Source organism: Rattus rattus, chromosome 6 (assembly GCF_011064425.1).
Source record: "Rattus rattus isolate New Zealand chromosome 6, Rrattus_CSIRO_v1, whole genome shotgun sequence".
NCBI classification, from domain to species: Eukaryota; Metazoa; Chordata; class Mammalia; order Rodentia; family Muridae; genus Rattus; species Rattus rattus.
The window spans coordinates 91,861,312-91,886,474 of record NC_046159.1 but is presented as its reverse complement, the minus strand read 5'-3'; the positions used below and the strand labels follow the sequence as shown (position 1 = coordinate 91,886,474).

General features: G+C 46.2%; 1 protein-coding gene across 1 annotated transcript in view; it reads right to left on the bottom strand.

Moving 5' to 3' along the window:
• The window catches only part of Igf2bp3 (insulin like growth factor 2 mRNA binding protein 3), a 130,767-nt gene that overhangs the window by 4,694 nt on the left and 100,910 nt on the right, over positions 1-25,163 (bottom strand). Inside the window, exons 7-12 of the mRNA XM_032906553.1 lie at positions 20,743-20,877; positions 19,124-19,246; positions 17,343-17,478; positions 15,531-15,656; positions 5,015-5,131; positions 766-840 (exon numbers count right to left, since the gene is read on the bottom strand). Coding sequence (XP_032762444.1) covers positions 766-840; positions 5,015-5,131; positions 15,531-15,656; positions 17,343-17,478; positions 19,124-19,246; positions 20,743-20,877 — 712 coding nt within the window. The remainder of the gene's footprint in view (positions 1-765; positions 841-5,014; positions 5,132-15,530; positions 15,657-17,342; positions 17,479-19,123; positions 19,247-20,742; positions 20,878-25,163) is intronic.

Genomic DNA, 25,163 nt, shown 5'->3' with positions numbered 1-25,163 from the left:
TTAAGAGTGAATGCTCGATCTTTTACACAGCTGTTGGATTAATGAATAGAATAGAAAGTCCCAACCATCCCCATGGTGATAGCAAACCAGCACCATTACAACTCAAAACTTAGCTGCCTAAGACAAGGTGTTCCACACTAACCGTTGGAACGGTTATTGCCTAATGAAGGCACCCTGACTGGTGGTTCACCGACTGCCTCAGAGTTGGTTCTCACAGGAGCACAGAGGGAGGTGGTGCTGCTTGTTCAGGCACTACTGTAAGCACTACACATTGTATAGCTACCTAGGAGAGCGATGCTTCTGCCCACTGTATAGATGAGGAACTGGGGAGAAGAGGATATGTGGGCTAAGACTAGGATCTGAAATAGGAGTCCAGCTGCTAAGTTGCCTCCATTACCTCAGAACACACGGAGATGTTCCAGCTCCAAAGGACCCAGATACCAATAAATGTTCAGTAGTTAAAGGCAGGTCTCATGCCGTCACAGCCCTAACCTTCTAACTAAAACCCAAGGACAGTGCTGGGTGAAGGTAAGAGAAAGGGGGCCACTGTAACTCAAGATTAGACCACCTCCAAGATGGAATGGGATATCGAGGGACAGATTTTCAAGCAGTAAACCATTACAGAACTCAAAACTAAAGGCTCTTGGTTTATGGTTGTGAAATAATCCTGGTGTGGCTCCACTCTGACCTTTGCACTGATACGGGGGCTGGAGAAGGCAGCAGCATCTTGCTCCTCTCGTTGCCTGTGCCCTCCACAGCACATACCTTGAACTGAGCCTCTGGTGGTCCAGTGATGATCACCATCCTCACTTTAGCATCTGGTGCTTCGGCTGGCGCGATCTGTAATAGACCCATCACCAGCCAGTTATGATTCCGTCAGGTGTCACTGACAAACCTTAGGCAGACCAGCCTGACATCTGCACATGATTGACTGAGCTCGGAATTAAACGCTTCTGGAAAGGGATTATGGAGGGGCTATGATTAATATGGGCCAGTCAGGGATAGCACACTATTTACTGAGTATTAAAATGGTGTCTGACTCTAATGTAAAACTGCACATACAGCCACTGAGCCACCCATACCACATCTAGCTAGAGAGTAATCACTGCCCACTGGGAGCACGGAAGGCTGGGGAAATTAAAGGACCCGACCCATAACTCTTTAGTTAAAAGCCTTGAGAGAGCTTTTAACTCCCTGTATCCACTCCCCATGCTCTTGATCATAACTGCAGTGATACGGGAAGTGTGGTAACATGTTGGAAGCTCTGGCTCCTAAGCTGTGAGGCTAACACATCTGTGCTGTCTCCATAGCTTTCAGAGAATAGGGTGATGCTGTCAAGGCAGCTGTCCTCACATTTAAACGAGGGGGAAGATCCTCTCTGGATTGCTCAAACTACTTGTATACTTTTTGTTGCTAAGACTACTAGGTAAATTGCTCCCAAGTGTACTCATTGAACATAGGACATTAACCAATATTAATTGAGCAGGAGACAGATAAACAGACTTCTCAGTTTTCATGGAGTATATGAAATCAAAAGTTGAGACTAGGGAAAAAAAAGGTGCAGAAATGTACAGGGAAAGGAGCCAGCATGCCCAGAGTCAGGAGAAAGGATTCTGTCACCCAGTTAGGGAGTTACTTTAAGGATATTCGTGTGAAGGAGATGGCTCAGTAAAAAGTCTGTTGTGCAGTGGTAAGGACTGGCGTGTGGGTGCTCACCCGAACAATTCCAGCACCAAGAGGTAAGTGGGTTCTCCAGATCAACCAGGCAGAGAAATAGCCTCATTGATAAGCTCTGGGTTCAATGGAGAGACCCTGACATTCACTGTGCAAATAAAACCTAATCTTTACATTGTAAAACCATGTAAAAACAAAGTCTCCCCAATCTACCACTGAAGATCATCACTGCCAAGTACTAGATGTAGAAAAAGTACTGGATGTACTTTTTCTAGAAAAAGACTTTAGGATAAATCAATTCTTGCTTTCTGCTCCCTTCAAAATAAAGCCACCATTCTGTCACCTGGAGTCAAACTGATACCTAGACCTACTAATGCAGGGCACTGACGTGTTTTGAGTCAGAAGAACAAGCCAATAGAGTTCCTTGCACTTAGTCCAGATTCCTGAGGTTTTGTTCACAAGAAACTCTGTAAAGGTGTCATTCTTTAACATTCCAGTTATTTATTTTGTTTTGTTTTATTTTAAATACTTTCAATGATAGAGAGCCAAGGCTGAGGGGGTGCACACAGTGACAGTACTTGTGGCTTCTACATCCCTCCTTTCTTTTTGATTCTTTTCAAGGTAGGTTTTTTTCTGGGTAGCCTTAGCTGTCCTGGAACTCAATCTGTAGAGCAAGTTGGCCTTGAACTCACAGAGATCTGCCTGCCTCTGCCTCCTAAATGCTGGGATAAAGGTGTGTTCACCCACCACCAGGCTGGCTACCCTTTCTTAAAGCATGGAAAAAGGTTCATATCCTTTGAGTAACCAAGTCTATTCATATAAGCTTCTGTTAAAGGAATAAGGCTGGTTATTTTACTTATTGTGGATAAATTAAGAGTAACTTAAATGTCAAAATGTGAGCACATTAAATGATTATGATTTGGTAGCAGCAAATAACTGCCTCGGGGTTGAGGAGATGGCTGGGTGAGCACAAGGGCCAGAGTTTGAATCCCCAGCACCCACAAAGAAAGCCAGGCACAGCTGCATGTGCCTGTACCCTCAGCATTCGAGGGTAGAGACAGTGGTCACCAGAACACGGTGGCTGGCCACACAGTTCCGATTCAGTGAGAGATCCCATCCCAGGCAATAAATAAGGCAGAGAGCAATGGAGGAAGACACCTGAGGTCCACATAGGTGCACACGTGAGTGCACATGTACACAAAACAGACCCCAGCATCTGTGTAATAAAACTGCACAAAAAGGTAACCATAGCCAGTCCTGTATCACACAGGAAAAGAGGCAGCTCATCCTGGAGTCTGTGTGGCTTTCTCAAAACACACATTTCCCAACCCAATTAGGAGACCTAATGAAGGCAGGAAGAAGTGAGCATAATTCACTGTGTGTGTGTGTGTGTGTGTGTGTGTGTGTGTGTGTGTGTGTGAGAGAGAGAGAGAGAGAGAGAGAGAGAGAGAGAGAGAGAGAGAGAGAGAGAGAGAGAGAGAGAGAGAATGTGTTAGATTAACTTTCTAAAACAGCTTAAGAAAAAAGTGTGTGTTGGGGATGGATTATACACCTCAGCACAGATCCTCACAGAGGCCAGAAGAGCCTGTTGGGTCCTGACCTGAGGTCCTCTCCAACAGCAGTATGTGTTCCTAACTGCTAAGCCATCTCTCTGCCTGTCTGTCAAACACTGATTTGCAAACACTCAAGCACTAACAAGGCAGTAAAGCCTTCATACTCATCATCCCGGCCTGTTCTTCTACCACTCACTGATAGTAACTGGATTTCCTGTCTCTTCTACAAGAAAATATTTAAAGACTGTTTTCTGTGTTTTGAATTTTAATTTATATAAAGCAAATTTTACCTTTGGTTGTCCAGTTCTATGGGGTGACAAATGTGTACTCAGGTTAACTACCTCCTTAATGAAATCACAGAACAGTCCCCCCTCCCCACCACACACACAAATGAAATCATACAACAGTCCCCTCCCCCCACTCCACAATGAAATCACAGAACAGTCCTCACTTACCCCCACCCCCACCCTCAAGCAGTGTCTCTGTGCATCTCCCATGTCAGTATCTAGCAGCCAGACTTCCTTGCTGTCCCTGTAGCTCTGCCTGTTCCAGAATTATTCCATAAATGGACCATACAGTATGAGGGGTTCCTTTCTGACTTCAATCACCACAATACATGACATTTCTCTCACACTGATACCTCCATGTTACTCAGTGACTTCTACTGCGCAGACTCACTGCATGGAGGATTCCACTTTATCTGCACACGAAGGGCATTTGTGATTGTTACCAATAAAAATTCTATTAACACTGTAGTTTCCTTTGCGGGAGGAGAGTGTATGCTAAGTTTCATTTGTCGTGGATAGATATCCAGAAGTGGACTCTATATGTTGTACAGAAATTGTATTAAATCTTTTTTTTTTTTTTAAAGGAGGTTTTAAAATCTCTCACTGATCATTTCCTGAAGAAAGCTGTGAGCTTATCAAACCTGGCAACCTTTGTTTTAAAGCAAGAATCTGAGGATGGGGGGCATGGTTCAGTTGTTAGACTGTTTAGATCCCAGCATCTATATAAACAGCCCAGAGCTGGAAAGGACAGAGACAGGAGCCAGGCAGCCCACGGAGTCCGTGAGCTGATCAGTAACATACCATCTCAGGAAATAAAGTGCTGCGACTGGGGAAGCAGCAGACATACCCTCCCTGTGTACAGAGTCGAGCACCTCCTCAGAGGTGCCATGCACACAAACACCCCTTTGTCTAATAGTGAATTGCTTCAACACATCAAAATACAGATCCTGCAGAGACACAACGATCTCTTTTGACAAACACTAGTGGTCCTGCATTTACACAATAAATGTTTAGTTGACAACACAAAACTTCACTCCCCTGCTGCCCTTTAGCTTTGCCTGGCCAGGTTCTGAGAACGAATGGGAAAGACTTCACTACATCCTCCCATCCTCATTGGCTGGGTGACAGACATGGCTCTTTTTTGTTGTTTTTTTGTTTTTCAAGACAAGGCTTCTCTGTGTAGACCAGGCTTGCCTCAAACTCAGAGATCTGCCTGCCTCCCCCTCCAGCGTGCTGGGATTACCGGAGTGCACCACCGCTGCCCGGCTCACACATGCCTCTCAAGAACACGGAAAGAGATGAGCTAGAAGGAAGTTGTAAGTCAGGATCAGAGGCGCTGAGATGTTGTCAGTTGGCTTCTCCATAGACCAATTATTCTGAGAGAGATGTTAACTAAGCACAGTGAAGCCACCACTGTAGGGCTCCTGTCACATTCCTAATTCAGCCCCCCACTTTCACTTTCTCATATAATCAGGAGAGCCACCGGGTGCACAACAATACCTTAATCGAAGCTCCTGCAAAACGAGAAAGCTGTTTGATGTGTTGACCCTGCTTGCCAATGATGGCACCGACCGACAGGGCGGGGATGAACAGGTGCACGGTCTCCGTCTCTGATTGCTGTGGAAGAGAGGCAGGACGTGAGTGCTTATCTGCTGCAGAGACTCCCTGAGACTTCACCTTTGGCATGGCAACATTCTCATACAGTGGAGAACTAGGAAGGTCATGGAAACCTGAATTAACCAGAGCTCACCTATCAAGCCAAAGCTGGTCCTGAAAGGACCAGTCGTTAGGATCTCACCTTTGTCTACATAGTTTTCCTAGACTTCAGAATCTCATTGAGTTATCGATACTTTGCTTTCCTTTTATTAATATTTAAAACATATAGACTATATCCAAGGTGACTTTCAGACTACACATCGCAAACTAGACAGCAGTGAAGGATAAGAAGTCCAGAGTCTAGCGCCCACTCCCCCTTTCTCCTTCCTTCTTTCCTTCTTTGTACCCCAAGGCCAAGGACTGAACACTTGCTAGACAAGCACTCTTCTATGATCTAGACCCCCAACCCCAGGCTTTTAATTCTTAAACACCAAGAGTAAACAGCTCCCACACGGACAGACCACACTATTATCATTCCACACTTCCCACACATATGACGGAGGGAAGTCCATTTACCTCAGAACACACTGTAAGACACACCCTCCCATGCCAGTCTCTGCACTTCCTTGGCATCTTGCATACAAACAGTCAGAAACCATTTTGAAAGCAGAGTCCTGAAAGGCTATGCACAGACCGACCCTGGCTTCCCTGCCTCACACTGGTCACACATGCCCTCTACAGGCTGCTGTCACACAGTCCTTACAGCAGGGCTAAAGGACACAGTCACTTGGACAACTCAGTGACCAAATTCCTCACAAGGCCATCCCGGGGGGCAGTGCCAGTAGTGACTAGGGTTCTAATGGAGCAATACCACGGCTCGCACGGCAGCTAACCGTCCATCACCTTCTAACCACAGAAAACCTGTGCCGGAGATTTAACTTCAGCCACGGTGGGACTCAGAATAAAATGGTCCCCATAGGCTCTTAGGGACATGGAGGCTTTATGGAGGAAGTGTGTCACTGGGAGATGGGCTTTGGGGTTTCAGAAGCTCAAGCCCAAGCCATGCCCAGTGGCTCTCTTCTCCTGATGCCTGCCAGTCCAGATGTAGAACATCTGCCTGCATGTAGCCATGCTCCCACCATAATAATGGACTAAACCTCTGGAACTGTAAGTCAGCCACTATTAAATGTTTTCCTTTGTAAGTGTTGCGTGCTCATGGTGTGTGTCTCTTCATAGCAAAAGAAACCCTAAGACAGCCACCAGAGGGGTCTTGGGGAGAGGGCCACAGATGTCATGTATAGCCATGAAGATGTCAGAAAAGAGTTCAAGAAGTGAGATGGAGAAGGATGATTAGGCTTAAGGAAGCTGCTCATGTGGCTGAGATCGTGTGCCCTGTGGCTAGTCCGATTTGAACATCCCTGTCACCCACAGTTAGAATAAACCATTCTTCTGGAGCTTGCTGCACATAAGAAGTTTGTTTTTGAAAAGCATATATAAGTGGGGACTGGAGCCATGGCTCAGCAGCACTGGCTGCTCTTCCAGAGAACCCAGGTTCAACTCCCAGCACCCACATGGCTAACAGCCATCTGTAACTCCAGTTCTAAGAGATCCACCTTCTGCTTTGGACCTCTGTGAGCACAGACAGACATGCGAGCAAACCACCTACGCAAACACCGAGTTCTGAAATAAAAATACAGTGGCGAGGGGGAAAAGGGAAGTCATCAATAAAGCAGTGTACACATTTGTGTTTTAAAGAAAATGTTTTATGTTTACATCTCTAGAGGTGGAAGAAGCTAATTGCAATTAGAAATTTAAAGATACGGGCAGTGAATCTCTGAGTTCAAGGACAACCTAGTGTACCTATAGAGCTGGTTCCAGCACAGCCAGGGCTTTATAGAGAAACCCTGTATCAAAGAAGAAAGAAACGGGCTGGAGGCTGAGTTTTAAACATGAATGACCTGGTGAGAATTTCAGAATTGTCTCTTGCAGTACCCACCCCAGCTATGGAAAAGGAGTGGCTGAAATGACCACAACAGAACATCACAGCAGCAGCAAAGGGCAATGCGTGAGGAGTCTCTGCGGTCTGAACGCCCTGTATGTGAGGAAAGCTGCTGCCTTGAAAGCACGAGGGCCCGCCCAACAGAACAAGCCAAGTTGGAAGCATCTGTCCTTTCCATACAGGAGATGGTGCCGCAGACTGACGGTAAGTCATGCACACTGCTGGCCGTACATCTTAAATGACTCATCCGTCGTCTGGAGCTGGATGAGGGTGTTCTAAACATCACCCATCTCCCCTGGCCCCAGTTCCACTCCCCCAGCAGTCTCTGGCTAAAAACTATTTCCCAAGGGAATTTCCCTCTGAGACACAGGCATCCACTTGACGGTCTGTAAAATGTGTTCTCACACAGAGTCCAGCATGAGAAGCCATGTTTCCAGGATCTGTCCAGATGAGCACACCATTTCCTTTTGACTGACAGCCCTAGGCAGACAGGAGAGAAGCCTCCTAGCATCCTTCCTTCCCACACATTCCTGGGTATAAGTTCCCCGTCCTGAACACACAGGAGGCCGTTCCTGCACATAGTCTGTGAGGGTGAAAGACAGTCATCACAGGGTGCAAGCTGCTTCCCAGGGGATTGCTGCCAGGTGCCTGTGGCAAGGCTCCCTTCGGACTCTTGGCAAGCCCAGGGCTGTGTCTTGAAATAACGAGACCAGAGCCGTGAGGCTGAACGTTTGTGTAACTGGCGAAGGCTGCCAGTGAATAATTCCTAGTCACCCGCTATGAGAAGATACAAGCAATAGCAAACAGTGAGGTTAAGTGTATTTACTTTGCAGGGAACAAAATCTCGGGCATCACAAAGGCATGGAGACGTGCCTGGCAGCCAAGAGCTCAGCCTCCAGGACCCTGGCAGGGCGCCAGTGTTTTCCTTTGGCCTGTAAGATAGGTACTTGGGGGAAGGAGGAGTTGTTTTTAACTAGATTTGGATCTGAAACTAAAACGAAGTTTACTCAACTCTATGACCTGAACAAAATACTAAAAAGCTTAAAAAAAAAAAAAAGAAAGAAAGAAAAAGGAAGTTTTCCCCATAACCAAGGCTTCACATGATGCAGGGATTTACTTGCTTAGAAAGGTTTTACTGTACCCACAATGAAAAATCTTAAGGACTCCGAGAAACTCCCTGGCCTTAGACAGCAGCTCCAGTCTGCTCCTTACAGAAGGCCTCTGCTGACCCACACAGAAGTTCTCGCTCAGCTTCCTTGTCCTGTCAGAGCAGAATGCTTGCCACTTCAAGGTCAAGCTACTATCTTGGAACCTTCAGAAAAAAGGGTAAAGAAGCTATCAGAGCTGTGAAGACCAGAGCCCACAGGTTTATTCCTGCCAACCCAACTGCAAGCTGCCAACATGGCCAGCTAAGACACTGTGCACGTACTCGGCCAGCTCCGGCTCTGGTCTGCGTCTCTGGCTGCCAACTCTTACTTCCCTACTGTTTGGGCATTTCTGAATGGAGCATTTCCTGTCGTTTATAAACGAGGATCTTGCCAATTAAGTACCGAGTGAACCAGCTTCCAGGCAGGAAACAGGGACTTTCTGAAGTCTTTTGAAGACACATCACTTTGGCTGTTTGGAGAAATCAACCTCATAGGTTCTGGGAGAGAGACTACATTGGAAGGATGAGTGGATAGAGTTCTGGAATGGAACATGGACAAGACATTTATCCATAGACAGTACACTTCATTCTCCTCTCACAAAGAAGAAATGAATAAGTCTACATAAAGAACATAGACAATTCTAAAAGACCATAAAACGTCTTGGTGATGGTAGTGGTGGTGGTGTGTGTGTGTGTGGAGGGGACTTCCCAGGGATGGGGAGATGTGTTAGTCAGTAAAGTAAAACCTGAGTTTGGAAGCCAGCACTTATGAGAAGCCAGGCACGGTGGCATGCATCTATACATCGGAGCACCAAGTGCACGGGTGAATCCCTGGAGCTCACCGAGAGCTGACAGCTGAGCCAGGTCAGTAAGCACCGGATTCAGTGAAAGAACTTTACTCCAAAAATAAAGTGGAGGGAGGGCTACAGAGATTGCTCGGTGGCTCAAAGTACTTGTCACATAAGCCTGAGGATCTGAGGCAGGCAGCTGCCTCAGACAAAGTGGAAGTCTAAGACCCCTGCCCCATTCCGACTCCCACACCCGAGCTGTACATCCACACACATGTGCATGCCTACATGTACACGTAGGCCATATAAGCACAAACACACACCACGCAGACTCACAAACACAGACGATAGAACAATGAAGGCCGAGAGCAAGAGGATGGGGCACAAAACCAATCCCTATCTCCACGTGCGCACTGATGCATGTGCACCTACAAACCACACATGCACACGCACACACATGTGCACACTCGAACACCTCTTAGCAGGCAATATGCAAGCAGAAATTCACTCTTATCCCACACAACATCAAAGATGAAGATGGTTTTAATAAATATTCTGACTTCTCTAAGTGCTAATAGAAAGGTCTTTCTTTGGGGACTGAGCATTGGTCTGAGCTTTGCACAGTGCAGAGCTCTACCACTGAGCTACCTCCTAGCCAGGAACAAGGAGCAAACAGGGACAGGAAGCAGGAAAGCTTCTTATCACACGTATGGTTACCTCAGTGTGGCACAGGGTCACCGTCACCATTCCCAGAGTAAATACCTAGGAACCCTTAGCTCACACCCAGAGATTCACAACACCAAATCCTTTGATGAGGTAAGAACAAAGGAACAGACAAGATAGTGCTGAGGCTTGGGGTGTAGCTCGGTTGGCACAAGCCAGCTTAGCATGTACACACAGCTGAGTCCAATCCCCACACAACAGAACACTAAATAGGGCAGTGTACATGTCTGTGATCCTGGCACTTCAGAGGAAGAAGCTTGAGACCAGAAGTTCAGGACCATCCTTGGCTACACAGTGAGTTTGAGGCCAACCTGGGTTATATGAGACCTTGTCTCAAAACAAGACAAAACAAAATGATAAGACTTTGGTAAATTTAACTGTTACCCTTAAAAGTTCTAGTTTTGGGTTTGGAAAGATGGCTTAGCAATTGAGAGAGCATTTGCTGCTTCCCTAGAAGACCTGGGTTCAATTCCTAGAAGTCACATGTTGCCTTACAATCTTTTGAAACTACAGTGGCCTTCTCAGGCATGGCACACATGTGGTGTACAGACGTACAGGCCAATTACTTTATATACATATAATTTTTAAAACGTATTTCCAAGAGTAGTCCCACCTACCAGATACTAATAGGTGAGTACAGTTACATATACTACTTCCTGCCTTCAAGACCCCAGTGGATCCTTCAAAACCCTACACACAATGTGATTTTTCTATAGACACCTTTCTGAGATAAGCTAGAGAAGAATACACTAGAACAATTGTTGGTATCGGGAACCCCTTGCCTCCAGCAGTGACCTGGTCACCTGTGCATCTGCTGCTGTGGCAATGGCCATACATTCCCAGCATTCATTGGTTCAGCTCCCACTTTCACCAGTTCAAATAAAAGGCAGACCCTTCCTCCCTCCTCTCTTTCTTCTCCCTCCCTTGACCCCCACTCCCTCCCTTGTCCCAATAAAGCTTGTCCACGAGGGCCTGTGTTGGCCTGGTGTGGTTTGTCTAGACGGAAGCTGCGCAGTTTCTTTCCCAACAACAACAAAACAGAAAAAAGCTATACCAAGGAGTTTTCTCTCCTCAATGAATATTTAGCAGTGGTCAACTGTGGGTTAATTCAAACTGGGGGACTACATCAGTGATTTAGATTTAGAAATAAGGCTGAGAATCACAGACAGCCGTGTGAAAGAGGAATTTATTTCAGGTGTATCCTCAAAATACAAGATAATCCTCAGAATGCCTGTTTATGCTCTGCACGTCAAAAGAAAAAACAAACAAATAAAAAAAAATCCCATAGGTGTGGAGACTGCAACATGAAATGTCCTCCCTGACAATTTAGAGTCTCCCTTTCTCTCTGAAAGAACTCACAGACTATGGAGTTTCCTTTAAGAGGTGAAAAGGCTAAGTCCACCTAGACTGACAGGAATGGCTGCTCCACCATCTCTTTTCCTATTCATGTTTAACAGACACACTGCTACCAGACAACGATTGCTTCCTAGCCTCCTTGCATCTAGACAACGCTTCCTTGTCTGTTCCTTTGTTGTTACCTCATTGAAGAATGTGGTGTTGTGGATCTCTGGGTGTGAGCTAAGGGTTCCCAGGTATTTACTCTGGGAATGGTGAAGGTGACCCTGTGCCTATCAAGGGTTAAATATCAACACACGCTTTAGACACTGCCCTTGTAGACACTGACATTATTTTTTGTCTCTTTGCTGGCTGGAGTCTGAGTAGTTACTTTAGCCTGGAGAATGGTGTTACACAGTCCTGGAGGAGCAGTAGGACATCTACCCTTGACCCTAGGACAGCAAGTAAGCTAGCCCTCTCCTCCCATAACACACAGGCAAGCTCGTTCTGCATCCACACAGCATACCACCGTAGATCCGGAAGAGTGAGAACAGACACGTGGCAGCATCCCACAGACGTGTTTTGGCTTGGCAGATGCCTAGAGTTTGAATGACTAAGGATGAAAGGGTAAGGGTACTTGTTGCTGCTGGTGGTTTTTAAACTATTCTCTAAAATAAGACACAGAACAGGATAGAAAGAGGAACACATCAGCAGGGTGTTTATGCTCTCCTCACATCTCTTCTCACATGCACTGATGTGAAAAGGAAATGAGCTTCCCTCCAGCAATTATGTCTCCTCTTGGAGAACAGCTCTTGACAATGAGCGAGCAGCAAGAAGCCTCCCTCCGTTTACAAAGCTGCACCCCAAGCTCTGCCCTCTCCCACTGAGATTTGGCTCAGGAAAGTGGGACACAGGGTGGCTGCGCTGTCAGCCTCTCTACAGATCAAGCCACCTGGGGAGCTTTGAAAAGGAAGCTGGGTAGGGCCCTTCCCAGGGGATTCTAACCAGGCAGCCCCAGGGGAAGGAGAGCCACAGAAAGCTAGTTTCCCCTCAGGCAAGGAGGTAGCCCTGCTGAACTCCACAGAAGACTGCAGTGGGAGAACGAGAAAGGCCAAGGGGATGACAGTGAGGGAGTAGAGAAAGGAAGGCTGGGAAAGCAAGGGAAGAAGCCCTCACTCCAAGGCCAAGTCTACGTTTCCTGCGGACTTCCACAGGACTCATAAAAACCAGTGTGTAGGTGGGTGTCTGTATGCAGGTGAGGACTGCAACAAGTAGGTCAAGGCCATGATTGGACAGTAAAAAAATAAGGCAGGGACAAAGCTTTTGTAAGGAGGGAGAGAAGGGGAAGGAGAAGGAAAATCAAGATCCAGGTGGTCTTAAATCGCCCTAAGTAGTTACGTATATTTCTTAAGGGATGGATTTCTATAGGAAAATTTATCTTATCTAGGTGGGTGGTTTATATCCTTATCAACTGGCTGTGAGTTTATCCTGCGGGTGTATTGTGGATTGAGAATTTAACATAAATCTGATTGATTGCAGTTTGAGTCTTGATTTTACCGGGTACCTGGAACCAGAGAGTTCACGGCTAACAGAGAGCCACCAGGAGAAATACTAACGAGAGATAAATTATGGTTAGCTCCATTTGGCCCCACAGGTACTGGAACTAACACTAGAGACCATCGTGGCAAAGCCACCCTGGAACGGCCCATGGACCGCCTGGGTCAGAGAGTAGTTGGGGGCAGTGTGGAGCCACTGAGATAAAAGTACCCTGCAGTGCCACGTGGCCCCACAGGTGCCATCATTAGCACAGAATAAAAGGTTTAGCCAATTTTTTTAATATTTACTGCAACACCAATCTTTGTTTATGATTATGATTATTATTTGTGTGTGTGTGTGTGTGTGTGTGTGTGTGTGTGTGTGTGTGTGTGTATCTGTGTGTGTGTATCTGTATGTGTGTGTGTGCGTGTGCGCGCGCCTAGTGCAGGCCGGAAGATGTCAGGTCCCCTAGGACTGAAGTTACAGGTTAAGTCATGACTTGGGAATTGAACCTGGATCCTTTGGAAGAGCAGCCAGTACCCTTTTCCACCGAACCATCTCTCCAGCCCCCTAAAACCAATGAATGTTTCTTAAAGACATCATCATCAGGATATAAAAAGCAAAAACTAGCCTATACTTCTTTCCTATAGAAAGAATGTTTGTGGCCTAGACTTTACCTGTACCTCTCAATCTAAATATACCTCATGAAAATACCTTATGATTCTATTGGCAATTCTGAAGGAAATTCTTTAAGGAAATAAGTAATTACATATGTTTTTATGTAGTTTTAAGCTGCTTTCTGGAAGAACATAGAGAATCTGTGTTTAGCTCCGACTCTCCTGGAACTATGTAGATCAGACTGGCCTTGAACTCAGAGCCAGCTGCCCCATTCCTAAGTGCTAGCATCCGCACAGGTCTCTATCCCCTGTACCTGCTTTCAAGTTCAGGTCTCACTCTGTAGCCTAGGCTTGCCTGCTCCCACCAAGGAGCCCAACCTGCCCAAGAACTCACAGCAGTATTCATGCCCCAGCCACTGGAGGCTGAGATTACAGGTCTTTCATTGCGAAACCAGACGCAGGGCAGTGAGGAGCCTGACCTCCAGCAGCACAAATTCACAGCAGAGCTAGGTCAGACTTGAGGGAACTCCATTCTTATTTCCCCAAGACTGTCACCATCAGGCGAAAATCCGCCAGCTACTTCACAGTACCAAATCTGAGCTGAAGGCTTCGCATGGTGAAGAGACAGGCCCTCCAGGTATCCAGGGTGATGTTGAACTTGTCAGCTCAAGCAGGCCTCCCTTCTTTAGTCCACCCTCACCAAGAAGCTGAAGATATAGGTGCACACTATTACTTCTACGTGTTTATTCAGTTCCCACTGTGAAAGCCATCCTCAGTTTGTTACATAGTTTCCAGGCTTAAACAACTAGCTATGGCCAGTGAGTTGTAGAGAAAGATACAAGATTCGAGACAGAAACCTAGAGGCAGGAACAGAAGCTGGGTTCAATCCCTGGCACCCACATGGCCACTCACAACTACAGCTCTAGGAGACCCAATACCTATCTTCTAACATCTGTGCGTACCAGGCACATATGGTGCAGACACGCATGTGTGCAAATATTCACACATAAAATAAATTTTAAAAGTCCTGTCTCAATAAACAAAAGCATTTGTCATACAATCTCTACAGAATACAAACGATTCCATGTTCTATACATGAACACAATAGAGCTGTGAGGCAAACTCCCTTGGTTCACTGACCAGGAACATTCCACACCCAATGGAAAACAAGCCCAGCCTAAAGCAGTTAACTTCTAGGTGGTAAAAATGAAAGAAAAACTTTTCTTTGAGACAAAGTCTTGCTGTGGAAGCCAGATTACCTTAACCTCAAAATCCTCCTGCCTCAGTACTTGGACTTACAAGTGTGCACACTGTGTCCAGCATGGAAGTCTTCTAAAAACCTCTTAGCTTCAACTCTAAAACCATCAGCCTTGACCCTGCAGGACTGCACCAACGGACAAACCAACAAAATAAATCTACCAAAACTATTTTTTTTAATTGAAATGGCGTATTTGCTCTCTTTCTCTCTCGGTCCCAGGTGCTGCAGGAGCCCTGGCTTTCTGTGCAGACCTGGCCAAGTCTAAGAACCACACCACACACAACCAGTCCCACAAATGGCACAGAAACGGCATCAAGAAACCCCGGTCACAAAGATATGAATCTCTTAAGGGGGTCGACCCCAAGTTTCTAAGGAACGTGAGCTTTGCCAAGAAGCACAACAAGAAAGGCCTGAAGAAGGTGCAGGCCAGCAATGCCAAGGCCGTGAGTGCACGCGCAGAGGCCATCAAGGCCCCTGTGAAGCCTTAGGCCATCAAGCCCAAGATGCCAAAGGGCTCCAGCCGCAAACTCAGCCTAGCTTCATCGCTCACCCCGAGCTTGGGAAGAGGATTTGAAGCTACATGGCCAAGGGTCGTAGGCTCTGCCAACCAAAGCCCAAGGTTCAAACCAAGGCAGAGGCCAAAGCTCCAGCCTAGGCTCCCAAGGGTGCCCAGGCCCCTGTGAAGGCCCCACAGAAAAGGCTCCTGCCAGTGTGAAGACAGACGGACTCTGTGACACACCCACCCACACACTATTTGCAGATGACCAGTGTCCTATGCTGTTTTTACAAATAAACGAGACAAGAAAAAAAAAAGAAAGAAAGAAAGGGCATATTTGCATAACTCTATCACCCCACACATTTCAAAACAACTCATGCTCGTTTTATTTGGGGATTAAATTAAGTTTCCATTGACAAGTGATAGATCACACACAGAGTTGGCACGAACATTTTAACACCTAGCTCGGACTACAACACCACTAGGGCACTTAATGTGGTGGCAAGGGCCAAAAAACTTACCTCAAATTGAGGGTAGGGAGGAGTCATGGCTGAAGGGGGCCCTGAGGTGGGAGGTGGCATCCCTGAAGTGGGTGGGAACAGACCCAAGGCATTCAGATTTAATCCAGGGATTAAATGTGCTTGAAGCTGCAATGGTAAAGAGGACCTTTAATTTTCTATCAAAAGAATCAAGGGAGTGATTATTTATAAATGTCAGAATTCAGAATGCGACCTTTTGTCTAATAAAAACATACCACACTAAGACTCGTTTTTTGTTTTTTAAACACAGTAGGTATTCCCGCAGAATTATGGGTAGTTGACACTTCTCAGCACGGCTAAATTTGAGGGCTGGGTTCACTGCACTGAGGAGTCTTAAAGTCATGCAAGGGAAGCGTGGTGCCCCCCTTCTCCACCAGCTCGGAGCACTAAGACAGAATGGTGCGCGGCACGCTGCAGGTCCTCCATAAACACCCCAGAGTCCTGCGCTGGCCAGGGGGAACTAATGAGCTGCACTTTCTGAAATAACACCAAGTACTCAGAACAAGCACTGGGAGGAGCGTCAGTCCTTGCCTCTGGCTGAATCCTTCAAAAATCAGGCCCAGTCTAAGCACACCTTTGGTGGGAGGATACAGGAACCACGAGGGAATACTGTGTCGGTGTATTTATCCCTTAAATACATGTGTATAGACGCTCCAGTTGCTTGTATAGCTGCACACCACGTGTGCAGTGCTCACAGAAGCCAGAAGAGGGTGGTAGAGGCCCTAGAGTTGGAATTAAATGTTTGTGAGCTGCACTATGGGTGCTAAAAACCAAACCCTCTTCCCCTGGAGAGCAGCCAGCGGTCCTAAACATTGAGCCACCTCTGCAGCCTAATCTTACAAGCGTTAGAAAAGGTAGAGACTAGAACTGAACTGGAGTGCATCTGACACTAGCAGATCTAGGAGTGTGAAACATTTAGCAAAGCAGCAATCATGGCCATCGTGTGGGATAAAATGACCAGCACTCCAGGCTCTTCATACAGACAAAATACTGTCCTATTCCCTTCTCAGATGACTGTGACATACGACAGGCCCAACTGACACTTGATAAAACACTCACCTCGCATTTAAGGAGCATCTTTTACACTGTGGGCTTTTGAACTATCCCACAGCTAGCACCACTCCGTCCACTAAGTAGTGGCAGGAATTGGTTTCTATGGTAACACAGTAATATCCAAACCCGTGCTTCTGCTTGATGACTCTGCAGTGTGGGGATGAGGCATGCTGAGAAGCATTCTAGCACAGAAGCTACACTAGCCCCTAACCCGGTACTACAGTCAAGACACGGAACTTCTAAATTCTCAAGATGGGCTTGACCTTGCAATCCGTCCACCTCAGCCTTCCAAGTCGCTGCCTGCTCTCCACACTGTGCTTTTCTAGTAGTAATTCTACGTGCATGGTACTTGTAATCTTAAAGAACACGCAAAATAGGAGATACCAGCCATCTAATACAGAGAAGAAAGCTGTGGCTCACAACTGTTGGTGGGAAACAAAACCTAACTCACCTTCTAATGCTCACATCCTCAAATTAACACAGAGAAAGGGTAATGACCTTTGGTAGGCAGGTATTAATCATCCCGTGTGTATCAAGAAGCCACAGCATGAAAGCTACCTAATTTGTTAGTAATCGCAGAGACAGCCGAGCCCAGTGCGAAGGCTTGTGTGCCACCTGGGGCTTGGTCTGGTGCTCACAACTCACTCTGAACACGGGTAGCACTGGAGCCACTGAAAGAGTTCCTAGCAAGATATGTTTAACTCTCTGTCACAAAAGTGACATTCCCACACCAGAACTAACATTCATGGAAGCAATGTCATTTTCATAGGACTCCCTGATCTTCTTCATTATTTCCTCCTCAGCCTTGGCACATGTCTCAACATTGCCTTTAACTGTAATGGTACGCTCCGGATTGTACAACGTCAGTTCCTGCAATCTGCGGGCGGAGAGAAAAAGCAAGAGTGACGGGAGGAAGATGGGTGACAGCCATTCAGACCTACATGGCAACTAAAACCCAATGCTGGCCCAGCATCAGGAGAAAGCAGGGACCATGCACCACGGACCCAAGTCTGAGACTTGTACCAACTTCCCTCTCCTCCCTCCATGGCAGTGACTGGGCACGTGGTTTCATGATGTCTGAGTTATAAAGTGCAGCACACTTCTTGAGCCCCTCATTCCACCCCTGCAGTGAGCTGAGGAGGAGTGAGCAAAGGATGTTTGTTGCCGCCAGGAAGCGCCTGGGCTTCACTGGTCCATCCCGGTCAGCAGCAGCCCTCAGTTGTGTTCTCTGAAATAAGCCATGGATACAGTAAGTTCCCCCGAAGCAGACCAGCATCTGTGTGAGGAGCTCCATTTTCTCCAATATTCTCAGAATTTAGATTAAAGTTGGCTAAAGGAAGTAACATAAATCAAGCCATCTTGACTAAATTTTAAAATGGTCTATGGTAACCCCACTTAAACCCCTAAACAGACAACAATGTTAAGAAATTCTTTGCTTAGCTCAGGTCCTACTGAAGTTTCAAAAGCCATGAGAAGTTATATCTGTGTACGCCTAAGCCTACAGTAGTCTTGAGAGGAAAAGCAACTTTACTATAGAAAGGGGACTATGTGTGTACCTAGACTCAAAGGATGGGGGTTGGGGGGGGTGACTGTTCTCTGTTCTGAGTTAAACTCCCATTTTTTTCTGCTAGGAACTTGGTGGAAACTAGCCTTGCACCAGATGGGTGGGCTGTTACTCCTTTCCTCATTCGTGTTTGAAATGTAAAGCCTATGAGGTAGGCATGAGTTCAATATAACAGAGGCTACACTTCCTTAGACTGTGTTAAGTACATAATTCAAGCCTCTACTCGCAAGCCATCCCTGTCAACATTTTGTATTGTAATTTTATCATCCATTTACAGCTCATCAGCCATTTCCCACCTTCTGGGGTCCTGTGATAGAAACCAAGGATTATTACCCAGAAGAGAGAAGCTTTTCCTTATTATCACAGTAGGCATGTACCCAGCTGTGATAGCACACCTCAAAAAGTATGCCCCCCACAAAGAAACCTGCGGTCCCTACACACATGGAAAAGGGCTGACTTGTGTAGATCGTATGATAAACTCTAGGCTTCATCTTAAGGCAGTGCGGCTCCCAGGACCTTCCCTCTCCTGCTCGCTCCCTCTGCTGCAGCTCAAGAGCAGCCCTGTGGACAGGGCCCACACTGAGGTCCTGCTGCTGACCCACATGCACAAGCCATGCAACACATGCGACTATTGTCTTAAGCTGTCAAATGATGGCGTAATTTGTAATACAGCGAAAGAAAATAAATTAGGTTAAAATTCCAAAGCGGGAAGTAGATGCCAATGATACCATGAAGACTTTGGCTGGAAAATATGAATGTTGAGTATAAAGATGCCTGCCACCCCGTGAGAACACACAATTCTTTCAAGATGATTACAAACAGGGCAGGCAGCGGGCTGAGAGATGGGCTCGCAGCCTAACAGCAGAGCAGAAACAGCTGTAAGCAGGGAGCCATGAGCAGAACACACGGCCTAAGAGCAGGATCTGAGAGCCCTGCTTCCCAAGCAGGACGCACTTACGGAGATATCGTGATTTTAGTGTCCGTGTCTTGCTCAATCTTCTTAAGGTTCCTTCCTTCTTTACCAATGAGACGGCCTACAAAGTTATTGTGAGCTAAGATCTTCAAGGGGATCTCCTCTGTGCTGTAAATAGAAAAGCGGTCAGAAAGTCAGGAGAGTAAACGCTGGGTAAAAAGCAGTGTTCTCTCATGAAACATCCCTCCCTAACTGCAGTAATAAGAAATATCACCCTGGCTCCAGCTTCAAGAGAGCTGGCAATTACCCTGCATTCCAGCAACTCATGCAGGTCGGAGGGAAATAATAGCAGGTTATTTACATAGGAATTCATCTTTAAGACAGTTTTTCTTTTAGTCACATCAAGTAATATCTATACTCAGTGATAGAATCTCCCAGTCAAAGTGGAACACAGTGTATAAATCAAAATACCGCACAAAAATAAAAAACACTGCACCAAAGAGCAATGCCAGGACAACCCTGAAACGGCAGAGCTGGAGATAAACTCAGCAGTGGCCCCGCATGGGGAGACCACTGAGCAGAAGCGGAGCCTGCTCTCTGCATGCTGCGCCTTTGGGAAACCCTGACTCCCTTCTCTCTTTCTGTGTTTAGGTGCGAGTGTATACACACGCATGTAAGTGTACTCACCCATGAGTGCATATATGTGGCCAGAGGTGTCACATGTCTGTCTCCATCGATCACCACTTATCTTTGAGGCAGCCTCTCTCACTAAACCTGGCGCTCGCTGACTGGCTAGACATGCTGGCCAGAGAACCCCAGGACCTGCTGTCTCTACTTCCCCAAAGCTAGAGATGCGCAGATGCCACCTGCACAGCCAGCTTTGACATGGGTCTAGGGACCCAAGTTCAGGTCATCAAACTTACTCAGCAGACACCTTACTTCGTCCCCAGCGCCCCTTTCAGAATTTCCATGTTACATATCCCAATTTTTAAATGCTACTAGGGACTCCATGGCAGTGGGCTTTCCCTTTATTTTCTCTATACTAAAAACATTGTTATACCCACACAAAACACCTATCACTAAAGCACACATACAGTGGACATTACAAAGTAAGTAAAAGCAATGAGGTCCCAGGCTACTTCCTTGAGCCTTCCTTGCTCTGTTCAGTGCATCAAAGTGGCACAGAACCCAACCTAACTTTTTGATGGCAGAGACACTCAGCTCTAGACTAATCTCCCAGATCAGTCTCCAGTTACCCTTGGCACAGGATTAGGTCCTTTCACTCCTCCATGCCCTACTGTGCATGGTGGGGCTGGGTGGCTGGGTGTAGACAAAAACAGAATGCCCAAGGCCTGCCCATAAAGGCCTGAGGCCCGTCTCGGGTGAATCCCAAATTCCTTCTCAGCCCTTGGTTGGCTATACGTCCCGGCTTCCAGCTGCATGTCTCACCCTTATATGGCTGCTCATCCCATATCTAAGTATGAATGAAAATGGAGTATTTCAGTTTCTAAAAGACTTGATGCTTCACACCAAGTCCATAGTAACAAACACTATCTCATCAGGATAACATTCCCCTCTGCTGCTTAGCAATTCCCAAGAACCGTGTCAGAGAAATCTGCAACAAAGCAAAGAGCCCTCTTGGCAGGCTGGACCTCGTTACTCACAATTTTATATCTTGCGCTTCCTTATGCATAATCTCCAGAATAGACTTACAAGCTGCAGAAGTGCCTTCAGGGGTAGAGAGGATAGTAATGGACTTCTCCGCGGCCCCTGTATTCTCCTTACGATGGACATCGATCCTGATAGCAGGCACGAAGAAAGGAAAATGACGACAGTCAGTGTGTATTCACCACAGGGAGGCGTCGATTACCAACTACAAACCCAGGACTAATAGGGGAAGCAAGGAAGACGCACTTTTATAAAAAGCAGAAACTCGTGATCAGCGTCAACACCGGTGCATTACAGACGGAGTGGGGGATGTTTTAAGACAAGGTCCAAAGTGGGACAGGAACCTCGGCTTGCAGTTTCCTGCCTCTGCCAGCACAGTGCTAAGACCACAGGCATTCACCGTCACGCCCAGTTCTTGCAAACCTGGGAAGCTTCGTGCATTCTTCTTGTTATGGTGGATAATATTGACTGTCATCTTGATGGGGCTTACAGTCACCATGGTAACAAACTTCCAGGCATGTTTGACAGTTTACAGATTGGAGAGAGCATGCTCTAAGTGGGGGCAACACCACTGCATGGTTTGGGATCCTGGACAGCAATATGGACAGGAGCCTTCACCCTTCCCTGCTACCTGACTGTGATACAATGTGACAAAATGCCTCCTGCTCTACCCCCGGACTGTGACTGGCTGTCTTCCCTACAGCCTGAGTCAGTGAAAACCTTTCCTGACTTACGCTGGTTTTACCACAGCAACCAGACTTGTACTAATACACTCAGCAACACTGAACTTCAGTCTTTGCCCACGGACAAACTTCAAGTCCAGGAATGCTCCTTTTCTCAAGCCAAGCAAGTGTGAGCATCTCTTCACTCTGCCTGAGCCCTTTACATGCTCGGAGCAGTCATGTTTGTCAAGAGCTGAGCTGCAGGGAACAGTGCTTGTCAAGCGCGCCAGAGTCAGAATCCCACAGCCAGGCTGGTCCCGTCAGACACAGAGCGCTCACCCATCACCCCGTGACAGACTTCACTCATCCAGTATTTGTTTACAGGGCTCTTCCTCCTTCACAGAGAAAGGAGACAACAAATGGTGACAGCAACTAAAGAGGTGACCAAAAAAGTGACTTAAAAAAAAGAGTGAGCAGGTAGTAGCGGGGCACACCTTTAATCCTACAAGCAGGACTCTTGAGTTTGAGGCCAGCCTGCTTTACAGAGAATTCCAGGATGGGCAGAGCTATACAGAGAAACCCTGTCTCAGAAACACACACACACACACACACACACACACACACACACACACACACACACACAGCAAGTCACCAATAAACTCAACTGATATTTAAACCAGCTAGTAATTACATCTATGTCAATTAATACATGATTTTTTTTCTAGACCTGTAAATATTTTAAGATGCAATGAAATACTCTTGGAAGTGACGGGCAATGAGACTGATCTACATTTTTGGTGGCAAATGGCAGGACCAGCTGAAGTGTAACGTTGATTGATTTAAAAAAGTAACATTGTTGTAGGCGATGTCTGTGAGCAGGACACTCACACAGACGGCAATGCATGTGTGGAGATCAGAGAAAGTGGATCTCTCGTTCCACTTCACTGATGAACGGTCCCTCTTGTTTCTGCCATGCGTTGTGCTCCAAGCTAGCTGACCTGCAGTTTTCTGGAGTCTCCTGTCTGCACCTCCCATGCCCCAGCAGCAGTGCCGGGGCCCTGATATATGTGTACCTGCAGCCAGCTTTCACATGGATTCATGGAGTCAAACTCCGATTAGGCTCCCACTGCAAACACGTTCCCCTGCTGAGCCACCTCACAGGTCCTCATCATTTCTGACCTAAAGGTCCAAAAAGTGGACTGACTGAGGGCAGACTTCTCACCCTCAAAACTCATACATTTTATGCCAAGTTCATTCTTTCTGTGGACCTAGCAGCAGCTGTTGCCTCTCTCTACGAGAAGACAGTAATACCCTTTACCTAAATGTGACAATCAAAAACTTCTCTAGAAACTGCCAAATGTTCATGCAGAATCACCTCTGGTCAGAAATCACTGGTGTGGTAATGTTTATTGTAGTACTATTTCTACTAAGAAAGAAAAATGTTGGAATTACTACTCTGCTCGTTAGAATGAAGATGGTTAAGTCATTGTCTGCACAGATCACACAGCTGTGTGATACCAGGATGGTGCCCAGGACCGGGAACAGGGAACAAGTACCATAAGCTACACCTGTGTTTTACAGACCATAGCAACAGAAAGAAGTCCTTGATCTTAAGTGAAAATACCATGTGTCATTTTTAAAGTTACAAGGTGACAGATGCATATAAGAAGTCCTATATAAAGGCACAAAGGCCAAAAATTAATGACTCGGGTGACAAGAACCTAATTCATTCTTTTAAAATTTTGTGCATTTGTACAGTTTTAATTAACCATGAACATTAGCTGCCTCTAAGTGTGTGTTTTCGGGACACCTAAGCAATGGCTGGGTGGTCTTGGAGCTTTCTCCTCTCTTAGGGACTCACTGCCGTAAGAACGGCTACTTCAAGAAGCCAATAAAACTAAGCTTGCCTTTCACTTTATTAGAATTTGCCTCAGAATTAAAACCTGTAACTTAATGTTGAAATGAAACAAACAAGTACTATGAACATATAATACATTAAAGTATGTCTAGATGACAGCTCCAATGCCATTTTCCTAACAGGTTTTAAAGCTAGTCATCGGCCATGTGGCTGTCCTCTCACATGCTCATGGCCCTCCTTTGGTATAATTTCCAACCCTTCACAGGGCTGAGGGCTATAAAGCTCTGATTCTGAGAAGGGAACGAACGTTGCTCTGGTGACCTGCACTGTCCCCTGGGACTGTTCCAGAGTCACAGGTTCTGGTAATGGTTAGTTTCAGTGGCAAGACTTAAATTGAGTCCACTGGCACAGCTTGGCGACTGAATCATCAGATACGACAAAAGCCACTCCTTTCTGCTGTGCCCCATCTGCCTACCTTGAGTTCAACGTAAGGTCCTTTATCTGACAGACCTCATTAGCAGGCTAGAAGGAACGAAAGATGCTATACCAAGGAGCAACCATGCACTAAGTTCCCAAAGGATGGAAGGAAGCAGGTCACGCTACACTTTAGATGACAGCTAGGTACACTGATCCATGTCCCAGCTTCTTAAACTGTGGGTCACAACTTCACATGGGTCCCACTACTAAATGTGAGGGCTGTGAAAAATTTTTGCAACAGAAAAGGTTTCTGAAAAGGAGGTGACCAAAATTCATTTCCCAATCTCAAGTGGAATGATTGCAGTGTGTTTCCGGCAGCACTCAGACACGGATCCGGTAACTGAACCGCAGCCTTGGTTCGAACAAACAACACGGACACTTTGCACTTCACCCTGTGTGTATTTCCTTTCCACCGAGAACACGACATTCAACACCTCAGAGACAGGATTACTGTCTTTACTGAACACCTAAAGTATTCTGTTCTTAGAGAAACATGATGGTTTAAGTGAGAAAAACAAAGACTTTTGACATCCTCCTACCATCATTCCTCAACACACATCAAACCGGCATGTTTTGGATTGTACTGTGTAAGAATATTTGATTTCAGAAATTGGTGTTTGAGTTGCTGTTTTGAGTTTCATTAAAAAAATCATTAAATGATTTTGGCTTGGGATTAGGACAGAATTTCCAACGAGTTCTAGAGGGTCTAAATATACTTGTGCCATTTTGTCCTACATATTTATGTGAAGCAGTGTGCTCCACACTGAGTACAGAATGAAAGCATTGGGTCCCCTTGAAAAGCTCGAAGCTGCTCCACGCCCTGCAGGGCCAACTACCCAGCCAGTAGTTAATTCTTTCTGTGGCAACAAACAAGGCATCCACCTCATTACCATGCACAATGAGTTTTCAGCTTTAATTGATGGCAAAATCACACGAGTGCCAAAGAATTATTTTAAATACATTTTTAATGATTTATTATCAGTAAATGCTTGATTTGAACCTTATAGATCTGTTTTTGAAGGATCTGTGAATTTTTCTTAGGTAAATAGGAGTCACATGGAAAGTTTAAGAGGCCTTGACCTAGATAATGGTTCAGTTGTTCTCCCCACCCACTAATTATGAATTTGGAATCATTAGTTTTGTGCATGGGTATCCAACACTTAGTGTCTCTTGCTTCAAAGCAGGGGTAAATAAGCAGGACAGGATGCCCCAGCAGGCTGGGTAAACAGGCAGCCATCACTAGATACAATCTTTTCGGTTCTGCATGACCATGAGTCTCCCAGTCATCTTCAGGCAAGGCGCCCACAACCTAGACAGGCACCTCTCTGAGGCCCGTGGAGCACACTCAGGCAGAAGGGCGACGTAGAGCCATGGTGCTCTTTTCAGAAAAAGACTGTTCTTAATTTCTCTGATCACATGA